At 44.4% G+C, this 14,113-nt stretch overlaps 4 protein-coding genes across 4 annotated transcripts; 3 read left to right on the forward strand and 1 right to left on the reverse strand.

Moving 5' to 3' along the window:
- Positions 1 to 6,704: 6,704 nt before the first annotated feature.
- On the forward strand, positions 6,705 to 8,553 carry LOC144521856 (histone H4). Its single transcript, XM_078256485.1, has one exon. The coding sequence runs from the start codon at positions 6,802 to 6,804 to the stop codon at positions 7,111 to 7,113; it is 312 nt and encodes a 103-aa protein (XP_078112611.1). The 5' UTR covers positions 6,705 to 6,801; the 3' UTR covers positions 7,114 to 8,553.
- Positions 8,554 to 8,643: 90 nt separating this feature from the next.
- Positions 8,644 to 10,380, forward strand: LOC144521854 (histone H2B 1/2-like). Its single transcript, XM_078256483.1, has one exon. It carries the CDS (start codon positions 9,491 to 9,493, stop codon positions 9,899 to 9,901), a length of 411 nt encoding a protein of 136 aa, XP_078112609.1. The 5' UTR covers positions 8,644 to 9,490; the 3' UTR covers positions 9,902 to 10,380.
- A 1,558-nt stretch (positions 10,381 to 11,938) lies between these two features.
- On the forward strand, positions 11,939 to 13,090 carry LOC144521855 (histone H3-like). Its single transcript, XM_078256484.1, has one exon. The coding sequence runs from the start codon at positions 11,948 to 11,950 to the stop codon at positions 12,356 to 12,358; it is 411 nt and encodes a 136-aa protein (XP_078112610.1). The 5' UTR covers positions 11,939 to 11,947; the 3' UTR covers positions 12,359 to 13,090.
- Positions 13,091 to 13,382: 292 nt separating this feature from the next.
- On the reverse strand, positions 13,383 to 14,037 carry LOC144521848 (histone H2A-like). Its single transcript, XM_078256476.1, has one exon. The coding sequence runs from the start codon at positions 13,987 to 13,989 to the stop codon at positions 13,606 to 13,608; it is 384 nt and encodes a 127-aa protein (XP_078112602.1). The 5' UTR covers positions 13,990 to 14,037; the 3' UTR covers positions 13,383 to 13,605.
- Between the last annotated feature and the right edge of the window lie 76 nt (positions 14,038 to 14,113).

Here is a 14,113-nt window from a genome sequence, read left to right on the forward strand (position 1 = left end):
TTTTAAAATAAAGTTGTTTTATTCATAATTTTAACACCATTTGTTTTTCATTTTCAATGCAGAAGATATAAAGTTTTTATAATTTTTCAAGAAAATAATGTGTGCTATTGTCTGGATAACGGGGTAACATTTAAAGTCATACAACAAGAAAACCGTTGTTGGAATTTGAAATATTTTCAGAATAAAATAACATTGGAATTTTCAAAACTAAAATATTATTAAAAAAGTAATCTAATGAGCAATCATTTTACAAGAAAAAAACTTAAAGAAAAGGTCATAACTTTACAATTTAAAAAACATAAACCTTTATTTTATTCAGGAATTGCTAAAACATTCACGTAATCTAATCCAAACAATCCAAACCACCGACCTGAGTTAAATCGTCAACAGATTTTTGGTGAAATATGACTTTAACTAACAGGTTTTCAGGCTGAATTGAGGCTCAACAGTTGGCCAGTGGTCCAGTTTTGGAGTCAGGAAGAAAAGGCTGTGAGGTCATTCCCTCTTTCTAAAGTGATCACTTTTCCTCTGATGTGAGGCAGCGGACAAAATGTACTTAAAGTATGAAAAGTAAAAGTACTCATTGTGCAGTATAATGTTCCCTGTCAGTGTTTTCCTCTTCTATCTGATGTTTCTGGATTAATATTCCCGCTGCAGTAATGTGTTTCATTTTACTGCTGTAGATGTTTAAGGTTGTTCTCATTTTAACTCCTTTATATACTGTTGGGTAGTTTAATCTCCAGCAATGCATCATATTCTATAAGATCATCATATGTTTGTAGCGTCGCTGTCCTGAACCACGTATCTCTACAAAGTTTTAAAACTTTTCATGGTGTCAGAAAAACAGCCCTGTTTTCAGCAGCACAAACTGAACTGATTATAATGACGAAGGACTATTAGATTAGACTGACTTAGTTTGAGCGAGTTGTTCCTATTAAACTGCACACTGAGTTTCTGATTATTTATAATAGCTGTTTTTAAGTATGCTTAGAATACATCTCTGTCACCTGCAAGTTTGCAGATTTTAAAATGTTTAATGTGGAAAAAGACAACTTCTATGCTCCATTTTTTGCAGCCAAAAATAAAATATGAACCTACTGAAAGAGAAGAACTACATCATCTTTTCACATATCCATCCATCCATCTTCATCCGCTTATCCGGGGTCGGGTCGCGGGGGTAGCAGCTCCAGCAGGGGACCCCAAACTTCCCTTTCCCGGGCCACATTAACCAGCTCCGACTGGGGGATCCCGAGGCGTTCCCAGGCCAGGTTAGAGATATAATCCCTCCACCTAGTCCTGGGTCTCCCCCGAGGCCTCCTCCCAGCTGGACGTGCCTGGAACACCTCCCTAGGGAGGCGCCCAGGGGGCATCCTTACCAGATGCCCGAACCACCTCAACTGGCTCCTTTCGACGCAAAGGAGCAGCGGCTCTACTCCGAGCTCCTCACGGATAACTGAGCTTCTCACCCTATCTCTAAGGGAGACACCAGCTACCCTCCTGAGGAAACCCATTTCGGCCGCTTGTACCCTGGATCTTGTTCTTTCGGTCATGACCCAGCCTTCATGACCATAGGTGAGGGTAGGAACAAAAACTGACCGGTAGATCGAGAGCTTTGCCTTCTGGCTCAGCTCTCTTTTCGTCACAACGGTGCGATAAATTGAATGTAATACCGCACCTGCTGTGCCGATTCTCCGACCAATCTCCCGCTCCATTGTCCCCTCACTCGCGAACAAGACCCCAAGGTACTTGAACTCCTTCACTTGGGGGTAAGGACTCATTCCCTACCTGGAGAAGGCACTCCATCGGTTTCCTGCTGAGAACCATGGCCTCCGATTTAGAGGTGCTGATCCTCATCCCAGCCGCTTCACACTCGGCTGCGAACCGATCCAGTGAGTGCTGAAGGTCACAGGCCGATGATGCCATCAGGACCACATCATCTGCAAAAAGCAGCGATGAGATCCCCAGCCCACCGAACTGCAACCCCTCTCCACCCCGACTACGCCTCGATATCCTGTCCATAAATACTACAAACAGGATTGGTGACAAGCGCAGCCCTGGCGGAGGCCAACTCTCACCTGAAACGAGTCCGACTTACTGCCGAGAACCCGGACACAGCTCTCGCTTTGGTCGTACAGAGATTGGATGGCCCTGAGAAGGGACCCCTCACCCCCAGTACTCCCGAAGCACCTCCCACAGTATCTCCCGGGGCACCCGGTCATACGCCTTCTCCAGATCCACAAAACACATGTAGACCGGGTTGGGCATACTCCCAGGCTCCCTCCAGGATCCTTGCAGAGTAAAGATCTGGTCCGTTGTTCCACGACCAGGACAGAATCCGCATTGTTCCTCTTCAACCTGAGATTCGACTATCGACCGAACCCTCCTTTCCAGCACCTTGGAGTAGCCTTTACCGGGAGGCTGAGAAGTGTGATACCCCTGTAATTGGCACACACCCTCTGGTCCCCCCTTTTTAAAAAAGGGGAACCACCACCCCGGTCTGCCACTCCTTAGGCACCGTCCCAGACTTCCACGCAATGTTGAAGAGGCGTGTCAACCAAGACAACCCCTCCACACCCAGAGCTTTAAGCATTTCTGGACGGATCTCATCAATTCCTGGGGCTTTGCCACTGTGGAGTTGTTTAACTACCTCAGCAACCTCCACCAGGGAAATTGATGCCAATCCCCCCCTCATCCTCCAGCTCTGCCTCTACCATAGAGGGCGTATTAGTCGGATTTAGGAGTTCCTCAAAGTGCTCCTTCCACCGCCCCTATTACCTCCTCAGTTGAGGTCAACAGCGTCCCATCCTTACTGTACACAGCTTGGATGGTTCCCCGCTTCCCCCTCCTGAGGTGGCGAACGGTTTTCCAGAAGTACCTTGGTGCCGACCGAAAGTCCTTCTCCATGTCTTCTCCGAACTTCTCCCACACACGCTGCTTTGCCTCTTTCACGGCAGAGGCTGCAGCCCTTCGGGCCCTTCGGTACCTTGCAACTGCCTCCGAGTCGTCTGGGATAACATATCCCGGAAAGACTCCTTCTTCAATCGGACGGCTTCCCTGACCACGGTGTCCACCACGGTGTTCGTGGGTTACCGCCCCTTGAGGCACCCTAAGACCCTAAGACCACAGCTCCTCACCGCAGCTTCAGCAATGGAAACTTTGAACATTGTCCACTCGGGTTCAATGCCCCCCAGCCTCCACAGGGATGCACGAAAAGCTCCGCCCGGAGGTGTGAGTTGAAAGTCTGTCGGACAGGGGCCTCCTCCAGACGTTCCCAATTTACCCGCACTACCCGTTTGGGCTTACCAGGTCTGTCCAGAGTCTTCCCCCACCCCTGACCCAACTCACCACCAGATGGTGATCGGTTGACAGCTCCGCCCCTCTCTTCACCCGAGTGTCCAAAACATATGGCCTCAGATCAGATGAAACGATTATAAAATCGATCATTGACCTTTGGCCTAGGGTGCTCTGGTACCAAGTACACTTATGAGCATCCCTATGTTCGAACATGGTGTTCGTTATAGACAATCCATGACTAGCACAGAAGTCCAACAACAAACAACCACTCTGGTTTAGATCAGGGAGGCCGTTCCTCCCAATCACGCCTCTCCATGTGTCTCCATCATTACCCACGTGCGCGTTGAAGTCCCCCCAGCAGAACTATGGAGTCCCCGACTGGAGCCCCATGCAGGACTCCACTCAAGGTCTCCAAGAAGGCCGAATACTCTGAACTCTTGTTTGGTGCATATGCACAAACAACAGTCAGAGTTTTCCCCCCACAACCCGCAGGCGTAGGGAGCGACCCTCTCGTCCACCGGGTTAAACTCCAACGTAGCGGCGCTCAGCCGGGGGCTTGTGAGTATCCCCACACCCGCCCGGCGCCTCACACCCTGGGCAACTCCAGAGAAGAAAAGAGTCCAACCCCTATCCAGGAGTATGGTTCCAGAACCAAGACTGTGCGTAGAGGTAAGCCCCACCAGATCTAACCGGTGGCGCTCCACCTCCCGCACAAGTTCCGGCTCCTTCCCCCACAGAGAGGTGACATTCCACGTCCCCAGAGCCAGCCTCTGCTGCCCGGGTCTGGTCCGTCGAGGCCCCTGACCTTCACTGCCACCCATGTGGCAGCGCACCCGACCCCAGCGGTTCCTCCCACAGGTGGTGGGCCCATGGGATGGAGGGATGTCTGCCACGTAGCTTTTTCGGGCTGTGCCCGACCAGGCTCCGTGGCAAACCCGGCCACCAGACGCTCGCTGACGAGCCCTCCATCTGGGCCTGGCTCCAGACGGGGGCCCCGGGCTTCCTCCGGGCAGGGTCACTTCATCCCTTCCTCGATTTTTCATAGGATTTTTGAACCATTCTTTGTCTGGCCCCTCACCTGAGACCACTTTGCCTTGGGAGACCCTACCAGGAGCACCAAGCTCCAGACAACACAGCCCTCAGGTTCATAGGGACACACAAACCTCTCCACCACGATAAGGTGATGGTTCCCGGAGAAGCACGTTACAGTACGTTTATGTTTCATGCAGCAGCAGCAGCAGCTACCCCTGCTGGACAAAACTTACCACAACGTACAAGTAGTATTGCAAACAAAACCAACAGAGATGAGTATTACAAAGATTTATAATTCCTGATGTGAAAAAAACAGTCTATCCGTCATAACGATATGATGTCTGTCACATGGCGCACACGTCATACTAACGTATCATGATGTCTATGTAACTCATGTCGAGGCAGCTTCGTTCATACAGCACATTTCAGCAGCAAGGCAATTCAAAGTGCTTTACATGAAAACATGACAGAGCAGTTTTAAGACCATTAAGGGGAGACACTACAGGCAAAAACAATCTTTCAAGTTTGAGGTTTTGTGCTATTTTGCTTCCATTGAATGTCTTCTTTCAGACTGGTGCAAAAAACTATTGTATTTGACTACATGTTATCTATTTGCGAGTGTAGATTTGTATAGAACATATATACATGTGTATACACAGTGTTGGGAGTAACGCGTTACAAAAGTAACGCAATTACAGTAATGTATTTTTTTGCTGTAACGCAGTAATATAACGCATTACTAATTACATTTCGGTAATGTTATACCCGTTACATCTCAACGCATTCTAACGCAACATTTAGTGGTGCGTTGTTTTTTTAAGAATTCACCGCGACACATTTCTTCACAGGAAAAATAACAGTTATTTCCTGTCGCTGTATTCGATGGTTGAGATGACTGCAGAGACAGATACATTTGCGAGATGGACATTATTTTCAGGAGTTATTACGCTGCGTTGAAGCGAGCTGTAAACGTCACTGTTCCCGCGGTCAGAGCCAGAACCAGAGACGGTACGGACAACATCTGTGTCCCAACAGGTGACGGTACGTCAGCGCGGACAGCAGTGTGTCCGAGCTGCTGACCGATAGAAACATGTCGGGAATTAATGTTGAGGCTTGCTACACGTAATATCACTGCATTTTATCAGCCGTGGAGAGTAACTACGCCTGGAGTGGAATGGCTTCAAATGACGACCAAAAACACTTGCCTTTTACTGTCACCATTTACTGTTCAATATGTTGCAGTTTTACAAACAAGAAAGTGAACAACTTAAGCTGGACAGACATGTTGCATCTCAGTAAGCTAGCAAGAGTACACAACAGACCACTTCCGTGTAGCTTCAAAATAAAAGCACTTCCTGTAACGGTTCGCAGTGAAACTAAATTACTGTTAAATAAGGTTGTGTACCTTTTCACAAATCAGCTGAATCGTAAATAATGTAAATAGTGAGTTTTAATCACACTTTAATTGAACATTAAACTAAACAACATGAATTTCTTATTCAAGTGCTATAAACAAACATTTTACAACAATACCGTACTTTTAATTGAGTATTTTAATTTTCTGCTACTTGCCTATTGTACGTTTTACTTATCTATTTTTATAGCTTTAGTTACTTTGCATATTTATATTAATTATACAAAATCTGAATAATCTATGATGTATTAAGTGGATAAAGAGGAGACTTTATTGATCCGGTGGTGAAATTCACAAGCTAGCTGCCAAATCAGTCAAACTTCCGCCCGGTATTTTGGTGAAGGTAACTTAAAAGTAATGCAAAAGTAGTGTAACGCATTACAATTCAGAGACAGTAATATTGTAATATAACTAATTACTCTGAAATGACAGTAACTAGTAATCTATAATGTATTACATGTTGTAAGTAACTTGCCCAACTCTGTGTGTGTGTGTGTGTGTGTGTGTGTGGAAAATTTAGCATTTGATAATGCCTCGTTTGCATATTCAAACAATACAATTTCAGAAAACTTGTAATAGCCTACAATAAATAATTATCTTAATGTAAGTAATCAACTGTGGAAGTTTCAGTTTGTGTTTGTGGAGCTTTTACTGATTTATAACAATCACGTTCAAATGTTTTCTGAATTTCATAACAAAAATAAAAATAAAAAAAAAACAGAAAATGTTAAAGTAATGTAAGAAAACGCTTCCTGTTTACTTGAAATAAATGTTGGACGAGACCCCAAACAGTTAAGGTGAGGATAGCTGATTGGTCAGGGGATAGGACCTGAACCAATCGGTTTCCGTTACCTCCCGCGACCAGGGACGCCTGGCCAATCGTAGCGCGCAAATGCTATTTTAGGGCGGATCTTGTCCAGGACTGCGTAATAACGCCGATGTCTTGGCACCGCCCACAAAATTGGCGCTGACAGTCTTCTATTACGTCCGCAGAGTAGCTGTAAATTCTGCCGGTTACTATCGTTAAGCTCATTTGATTTTAACTATCCAGAGAAGCAGTCATGAGCGGAAGAGGTAAGGGAGGTAAAGGACTCGGCAAAGGAGGAGCTAAGCGTCACCGTAAAGTGCTCCGTGATAACATCCAGGGGATCACCAAGCCCGCCATCCGCCGTTTGGCTCGCCGCGGCGGCGTAAAGCGTATCTCCGGTCTGATCTACGAGGAGACCCGCGGTGTACTGAAGGTGTTCCTGGAGAACGTGATCCGTGACGCCGTCACTTACACCGAGCACGCCAAGCGGAAGACGGTGACCGCCATGGATGTGGTGTACGCTCTGAAGAGGCAGGGCCGCACCCTGTACGGCTTCGGAGGCTAAAATCGGTTAACTTGAAACAAACACAACGGCTCTTTTAAGAGCCACCCACTTAACCTAAAGAGATACTTTCTGATCTGACTAATGTAGTTAACGTTACAACTTAACCAAACCACGATCAGAAGCAGTTCGATACATTGTCTTAGTGTCTTGTTTTTGTTATGGAGCGCTTCGTGTAAAGAGGGGCCTTTCTTCCCGCTCTCACTGACATCTGTAACACCTACTGTTTGCGCAAAGTCATAAGCATTGAGGACACAACACCCCCGTCCCATGCACTCGTCTCATTACTGCCATCAGGTAGTAGGTACCGCAGTATAACTGCCCGCACCTTAACTTGAACTGTGAACTTAACTTCAGTGCTCTGTTACAAGCAGAGGTGTCAAAAGTATTCACATTCATTACTCCGGTAGAAGTATAAATACTAGTGTTTAGAGTCAAATGTGTTTTATTGTCATTCCAATCATATACACTGTAGTGAACCGAGACAACGTTTCACCATGGGTCAAGTGGTGTTACACATTTACAGTTTTTCTCAATTACTAAAACCCATTGGCTGATTAAATTCTCAGTTGCCTGAACTCATTTAGCTAATTGTGCAGTCTGTTGTCAATACCTTAAACCATTTCACACGGTCAAACACAATTTGCAGATCTCAGACTTTTCAGCAAAACTCTAAACACATTCTCAAAACACATTCTGCACACTAATGCACATGTCATCCATACTGGTAAACACAAGTGGCAACAATCAAATACAAATGGAGAACACATGTCATTGATTGAACACAACCACTCAAAATTGATTTCACTTACCAATATAAGACAGTTCAGAGAGCAAACAGGTTGTTGGAGGTGGGAAGGAGAAAGTCTGAGAATGGATAGATGAAACGATGTGAGAGGACGAGTGCATATGTGAGGTGTCAGGGCTGGATACGGCACACAAGAGGCTTCATGAAATCTTAACCGTCGATGGTAGACTTAAAACCAGCTACGACATGACTCAGCGATTGTATATGCTCATATAGACGCCAAACGTTCATGGGGCACCAACCTTGTTTTGAGATAAATGTCTTTTATTCGCGATGTCTTGGATAAGTACTCCATTACCCACAATCCTGAACAATCCCACAGTGAGGCCTCTGATTGGTGGAACTCATGCTGGTGAGGAGGGGGAGGAGGGGGCGCTGCCTGCACGATCCGTCATATGCATGCCCAAAATGATAATCCTGTTTTACGAGGATTGACGACACTGCACGAAACCCGATCGGTTCCACGCTTCTGCTGTTAGCCTCCACCGGGAAGCTAACGTTAGTTTAGCTAACAGCTAATTTCGGCTAACCGCTAGCTGACAGCTTGATTCAGTCTAAAATAACGTGAACTCAAACTAAACACTTGGTAAAGCCGTCTACAGCTGACGTAACAGCTGTAATATATTTTAACGGTTATTTTCAGGTTTTATTTTGAGGGTAAAGTTATTACATGCTGTCTCAGCTAGCGGTTAGCCGAATTAGCTGTTAGCTAAACTAACGTAGCTTCTTTTGTTCAGTGGTGCGCGGTGGTTTAGTTCCTTCGCTCGATAATGAAACTATGTACACAGTCTTGTACCTTTTGACTTTTTGGGATTTTCTGTTCGTTTTTTCAGTCGTAATGATACGTTGTACGCTTATGAGTCACGTCGTAGCTGGTTAGCCTAAGGCATGGTCTAAAACTCTTTATATATGGATTTTTCCAGACGTCAATGGGAGAAATGAATTGGAAATTTACTTCCGGAACCCACGGTCTCTCGGAGGAGGGGCGGCCCTGCTTCTGTCCACACTACTCAGAGGTCTCCAAACCTCTGAAACTCAAACATTTTAAAACACTGTCAGTTAATCTTATCGGTTAGGTTTATACATTTGGAGAAAGAACAACAACAGCGTAAAGTAAGAGCAGGGATTTATCTGCCTTAACAGTTTCTTAAAGTATATTGTTTTCATACAACATCGAACTATCACAATTTCTCGGCAGGTGAAACAACATGAACATTCTTTTATATAACAAAGTATATCTAAAAAATGATATGGCTTAAAAGACTACCCTCCTTTTATATTTTTATTGTATTTGACTACTATTGAAAATTTAAAATGTATTACTTGGCAAAAACTACTAGATTATTATGAAATATATTTACTGCAACTTTCATAATGAAAACCTGGAACATGTAGTATAGTGTAGGCTATTCCTTGAAATGAATGTATTGACTTTTCTCAAGGAGGTTGTAAAAAACAAACTTGTTTTGGCGCATGCTCAGTCTCGATCACAAACCTCAGCCAATCCTGTGCGCGCAACAGCACATTATCATTTGCATCAGGAGAATATAAGAGAAGCCGGCCAGAGCAAGAATGAGTCATCTGTTTGAAGGAATCCGAAAGGAAGTAACCATGCCTGCGGAACCAGTCAAAGCGCCCAAGAAGGGCTCAAAGAAAGCGGTCTCTAAAGCCACAAAGACCGGCAAGAAGAGGCGAAAGTCCAGGAAGGAGAGCTATGCCATCTACGTGTACAAGGTGCTGAAGCAGGTCCACCCTGACACCGGTATCTCCTCCAAGGCCATGGGTATCATGAACTCCTTTGTGAGCGACATCTTTGAGCGTATCGCCGGTGAGGCTTCCCGTCTGGCGCACTACAACAAGCGCTCCACCATCACCTCCAGGGAGATCCAGACCGCCGTGAGGCTGCTGCTGCCCGGGGAGCTGGCCAAGCACGCCGTGTCCGAGGGTACCAAGGCCGTCACCAAGTACACCAGCTCCAAATAAACAGCCCTGCTGTTACAACACCAACCCAAAGGCTCTTTTAAGAGCCACCCAGTTATTCTGAGAGCCCCTTTCCTGCTGATATGTCATTCACTTTGCATGTCTGTTAACCACACCAAATCTGTAGGAAATTCTTATGTTTGTAGTTATAATACAAATTGGAAGACTGATTTAATAGATGGTCAATAGACCTCAATAAGTGAGAGCTTTTTCACAACGTCTCCCTCAGAGTCAAACACCACATCTCAGTTATCATCTCAAACAAAGACACTTTCTTTTGCACGTTAATACTGTACATTTGATCAACTGTTTTAAATTTGTATGTACATTTGTTCTCTATATATATATATATATATTCTGTTCATAATATGTTGTCTGTTACAATATGTTTGTGTATCTGGAGTTTGTAACAATAATAATTTCCCCCTGGGATTATTAAAGTATTTCTGATTCAGATTCTTAATGCGACATGGCTGCAGAAGGTCAATGTTTTCAGCCTCAGAAAAATGGAGATTTTCTGTGTTTTATAGTATGTTTTGGCGATAAAAAGACATTATCTTAATACTTAGATAAGGTAAGATACTTTATTAAATTTGTTTTGGACTCTGTCCGTTCCGCAGCTTTACAAAGACAACACAAAATACAGGAAATAAGCATCTCTCTACACATACTGTCATGCAACACAAAACATGTTCTCATATACATTAGACAGGTATAGTAAGCACGTTACCTCCTTTCAGCGGCAAGTTTTAATTGAACAACTGGGATGGACTTTTTCTGACATTTCATGATTACATGACATTAATCAATGAAAATAATTGTGGGCTGTGTGTTGTAGCTCTTTCATGTACATTTAAAGTCATCAAGAACAGACTTTTCTCTGTTGGGAAATCAAACCTGTCTTATTTCTATTACGTTATTTAAAAAAACTTGTTTCATACAATTTTGAACATTCAGATAGTTATGTAATGTACATGGAAAAATACAGTGATCATGAACCCAAACACCTCAGCGTAGAATGAAACAATGTCAGCCTGACCCTGCAGAGCCTATCCTTTGGTGTGTTTATTCAACTGAAAAACTAAACACACGCAGCCCAAGCCTTTTGTTATACAGCTGCTCAGTCTCCCTCAACTCGGCAGACTCAGAGTTGACATACGGCCTGGTCTATAAGTGTTTAAGAATTGAACATGTTGGGGTTTAACCTGAATGAGATGGGTACCACTGTCCACACACAAAGCATGTGTTTGTAAACTGGTAATGTTACCACAATGAGTACACTTTGCATATCAACTACAGATGTGAAAAACAGTCCCTTTTCTGTCCCACTGCTGTCCTGCTGCAAACCATCTTCTATATAAAATCATCAGCCTGTGAAGCAGAAGACACAAAACATTCATTCTTGTTATCTACAGTAAGTAGTGATTCATTCACAAATTTGTTTATTTTTATTGTGATGTACATAATATGAAGCCAGCTGGGACAGATTTGATATTTTTAATTTAGGCCTATGGGCATTATGAACATCTGTAGCGTATAAAAACACAATATTGTTTTTCTTGTACATTGTTTCTTAATTTCTTCAAAAAACAAATACATATATGCAGTATAGTTCAAACTAGCTGCACTTTGACCAGCTGGTACATTCATATATAATAATACACCTTTATTAATCGTAAATTAATATACATATAAGTAAAGAAGAAACTATACATGAGCATATAAAGACAAAAAATACTAGGTAAAGTAAGTGGTGTTTCTTCAAGATATAAAGTTACTGATTTTGACAAAATAAGTGTTCAATCGAACAAATTGTATCTAAACTTTGGTATTTCACATTCTTCTTTCTTTCTTTGTTAGCCAGCCGCTGTGTGACTGGTTAACTTTGAATAATTGTTGTCCAATAGTCGATCTGCTAAAGCGCGCGCTTCCCGGCCTGAGCCAATCAGCGCTGCCTGGCTCCGGCAGTTCCTTTATAAAGCCGCTGCTCACAGTCACACTGTATTCTTTCTGCTGTGACCTCAGAGAATACTGAAAAAAAAAGTAACAATGGCCAGAACCAAGCAGACAGCCCGTAAGTCTACCGGAGGAAAAGCTCCCAGGAAGCAGCTGGCTACCAAGGCTGCCCGTAAGAGCGCCCCGGCCACCGGCGGAGTGAAGAAGCCCCACCGTTACAGGCCCGGTACCGTGGCTCTCCGTGAGATCCGTCGCTACCAGAAGTCCACCGAGCTGCTGATCCGCAAGTTGCCCTTCCAGCGCCTGGTGAGAGAAATCGCTCAGGATTTCAAGACCGACCTGCGCTTCCAGAGCTCCGCCGTCATGGCTCTGCAGGAGTCCAGCGAGGCTTACCTGGTCGGCCTGTTCGAGGACACGAACCTGTGCGCCATCCACGCCAAGAGGGTCACCATCATGCCCAAAGATATCCAGCTGGCCCGCCGTATCCGCGGAGAGAGGGCTTAAACTGCCCTGAGACCAGCCTACAGTAAACACAACGGCTCTTTTAAGAGCCACATATAAACCCTAACCGAGCAACAGATCCTGATCTATTCTGTATGTCCCGTGACTAAATTACATTTAGAATAGCACAGTAGGGAAAGTTTGTGTGGAGGTTTATAGTAGGCTAGCTATAATGACGCTGTCTGGCGGATCCATAATGGAGTTTTAATCACTACAATGTTAAGCATAAGAATTAGAGAATAGTATTAGTTCAGCAGAGAGAAAGTCCTCCCCTAACTTAGTTTGACGAAATGTATTGCACAAATATGAGACAAGAGTAAAAATACAGTACAGGAATGTGGCATTATTGGGAGAAACATTTAACTTAAGTGGAATGTACATGATTTCTTTGTAAATGAACAAAGACAAGTGATCACACGTGTGCTGGTTGTAGTAAGTCTCTGTGGGCTCATGTTAACCTTAAAAAAAAAAAAATGAATTAGCTTAACGTTATTACAGATTGCTTTCAGCAACGGCCGACCTTATTGGCCTACTTCCATCCTGTTAGTATGTGTGCGGTTTGCTAATAATATAATAAATGTACATAAACAATCCTTTATTTATCACCAGAAGGGAAATTCTGGTGTTGCACAAGACAACAGTAGGCCTACAAACAAATACAAATAAGTGACCGCCCACTTTTTGAACGTTTTTTTTTCCCATCCCATTGCGCTATTGACATTGAATCGATAAACATAATTATATAATAACACATTTGATTGGGTGCAGAAGAACATTTTGAGAACAGCAAAAAGACTGTACATAAACGAGTAGGCCTCAATGGTATCAGCACTAGCCGTTGGTTCAACGGTTGGGTAACAGTGAGCTACACCAATCAGAGGTGTCGCTTTCACGTTGAGGATTGTGGGTAGTGTAGTACTTCTCCGTGGCAGAATATAAGGTTTTTCCTACAACAAAAGACTGCACACGGACCGATGGCTTTTGCAGTTAACTGTTAAGGTACTTACAACGAGACGACATTCTTAGGTGGTTTCTGCATTATGGATAATGTTTTATTAAATAAAACGCATTTATACCTCCGGAGTCATCTTATTAACCTTAAAAAGCTAAATATCTTGATACATCCCCGCTATAAAACACAACTAGTAAAAAGAGTAATGTTCTGTCGCAATAAGGGAAACGTCTTTAGTTTGAGGTGTGTGGCTCTTAAAAGAGCCGTTGTTGTTGTTGTTTAAGTCGTTTCCGGTTGTTTACTTCTTGGCGGCCTTCTCGGTCTTCTTGGGCAGCAGGACGGCCTGGATGTTGGGCAGCACGCCACCCTGAGCGATGGTCACTCCGCCCAGCAGCTTGTTAAGCTCCTCGTCGTTGCGGACGGCCAGCTGCAGATGGCGGGGGATGATACGGGTCTTCTTGTTGTCGCGGGCAGCGTTGCCAGCCAGCTCCAGGATTTCAGCGGTCAGGTACTCGAGCACCGCCGCCAGATACACCGGAGCCCCGGCACCGACGCGGTGGGCATAGTTACCCTTCCTTAAGTGTCTGTGGACACGTCCAACCGGGAATTGGAGACCAGCCCGGGATGAACGGCTCTTGGCCTTCGCTCTGGTCTTACCGACACCTTTCCCGCGGCCAGACATTTTGATGTAGTTTTCTTCGGTGTATTCGACAGAATGTGCCTGGTCATCGCTGAGAACAGTTATTATGTAGAGACCAGCTGCTCGCTGATTGGATACACTGAACGTACTATGATCGACCAATCAG

The sequence above is a fragment of the Sander vitreus genome, chromosome 8 (genome assembly GCF_031162955.1).
Source record: "Sander vitreus isolate 19-12246 chromosome 8, sanVit1, whole genome shotgun sequence".
Classification (NCBI taxonomy): domain Eukaryota; kingdom Metazoa; phylum Chordata; class Actinopteri; order Perciformes; family Percidae; genus Sander; species Sander vitreus.

Bases quoted from the DNA above. Each gene is read 5' to 3' on its own strand.
- LOC144521856 (XM_078256485.1), top strand. From the start codon at position 6,802: ATGAGCGGAAGAGGTAAGGGAGGTAAAGGACTCGGCAAAGGAGGAGCT.
- LOC144521854 (XM_078256483.1), top strand. From the start codon at position 9,491: ATGAGTCATCTGTTTGAAGGAATCCGAAAGGAAGTAACCATGCCTGCG.
- LOC144521855 (XM_078256484.1), top strand. From the start codon at position 11,948: ATGGCCAGAACCAAGCAGACAGCCCGTAAGTCTACCGGAGGAAAAGCT.
- LOC144521848 (XM_078256476.1), bottom strand. From the start codon at position 13,989: ATGTCTGGCCGCGGGAAAGGTGTCGGTAAGACCAGAGCGAAGGCCAAG.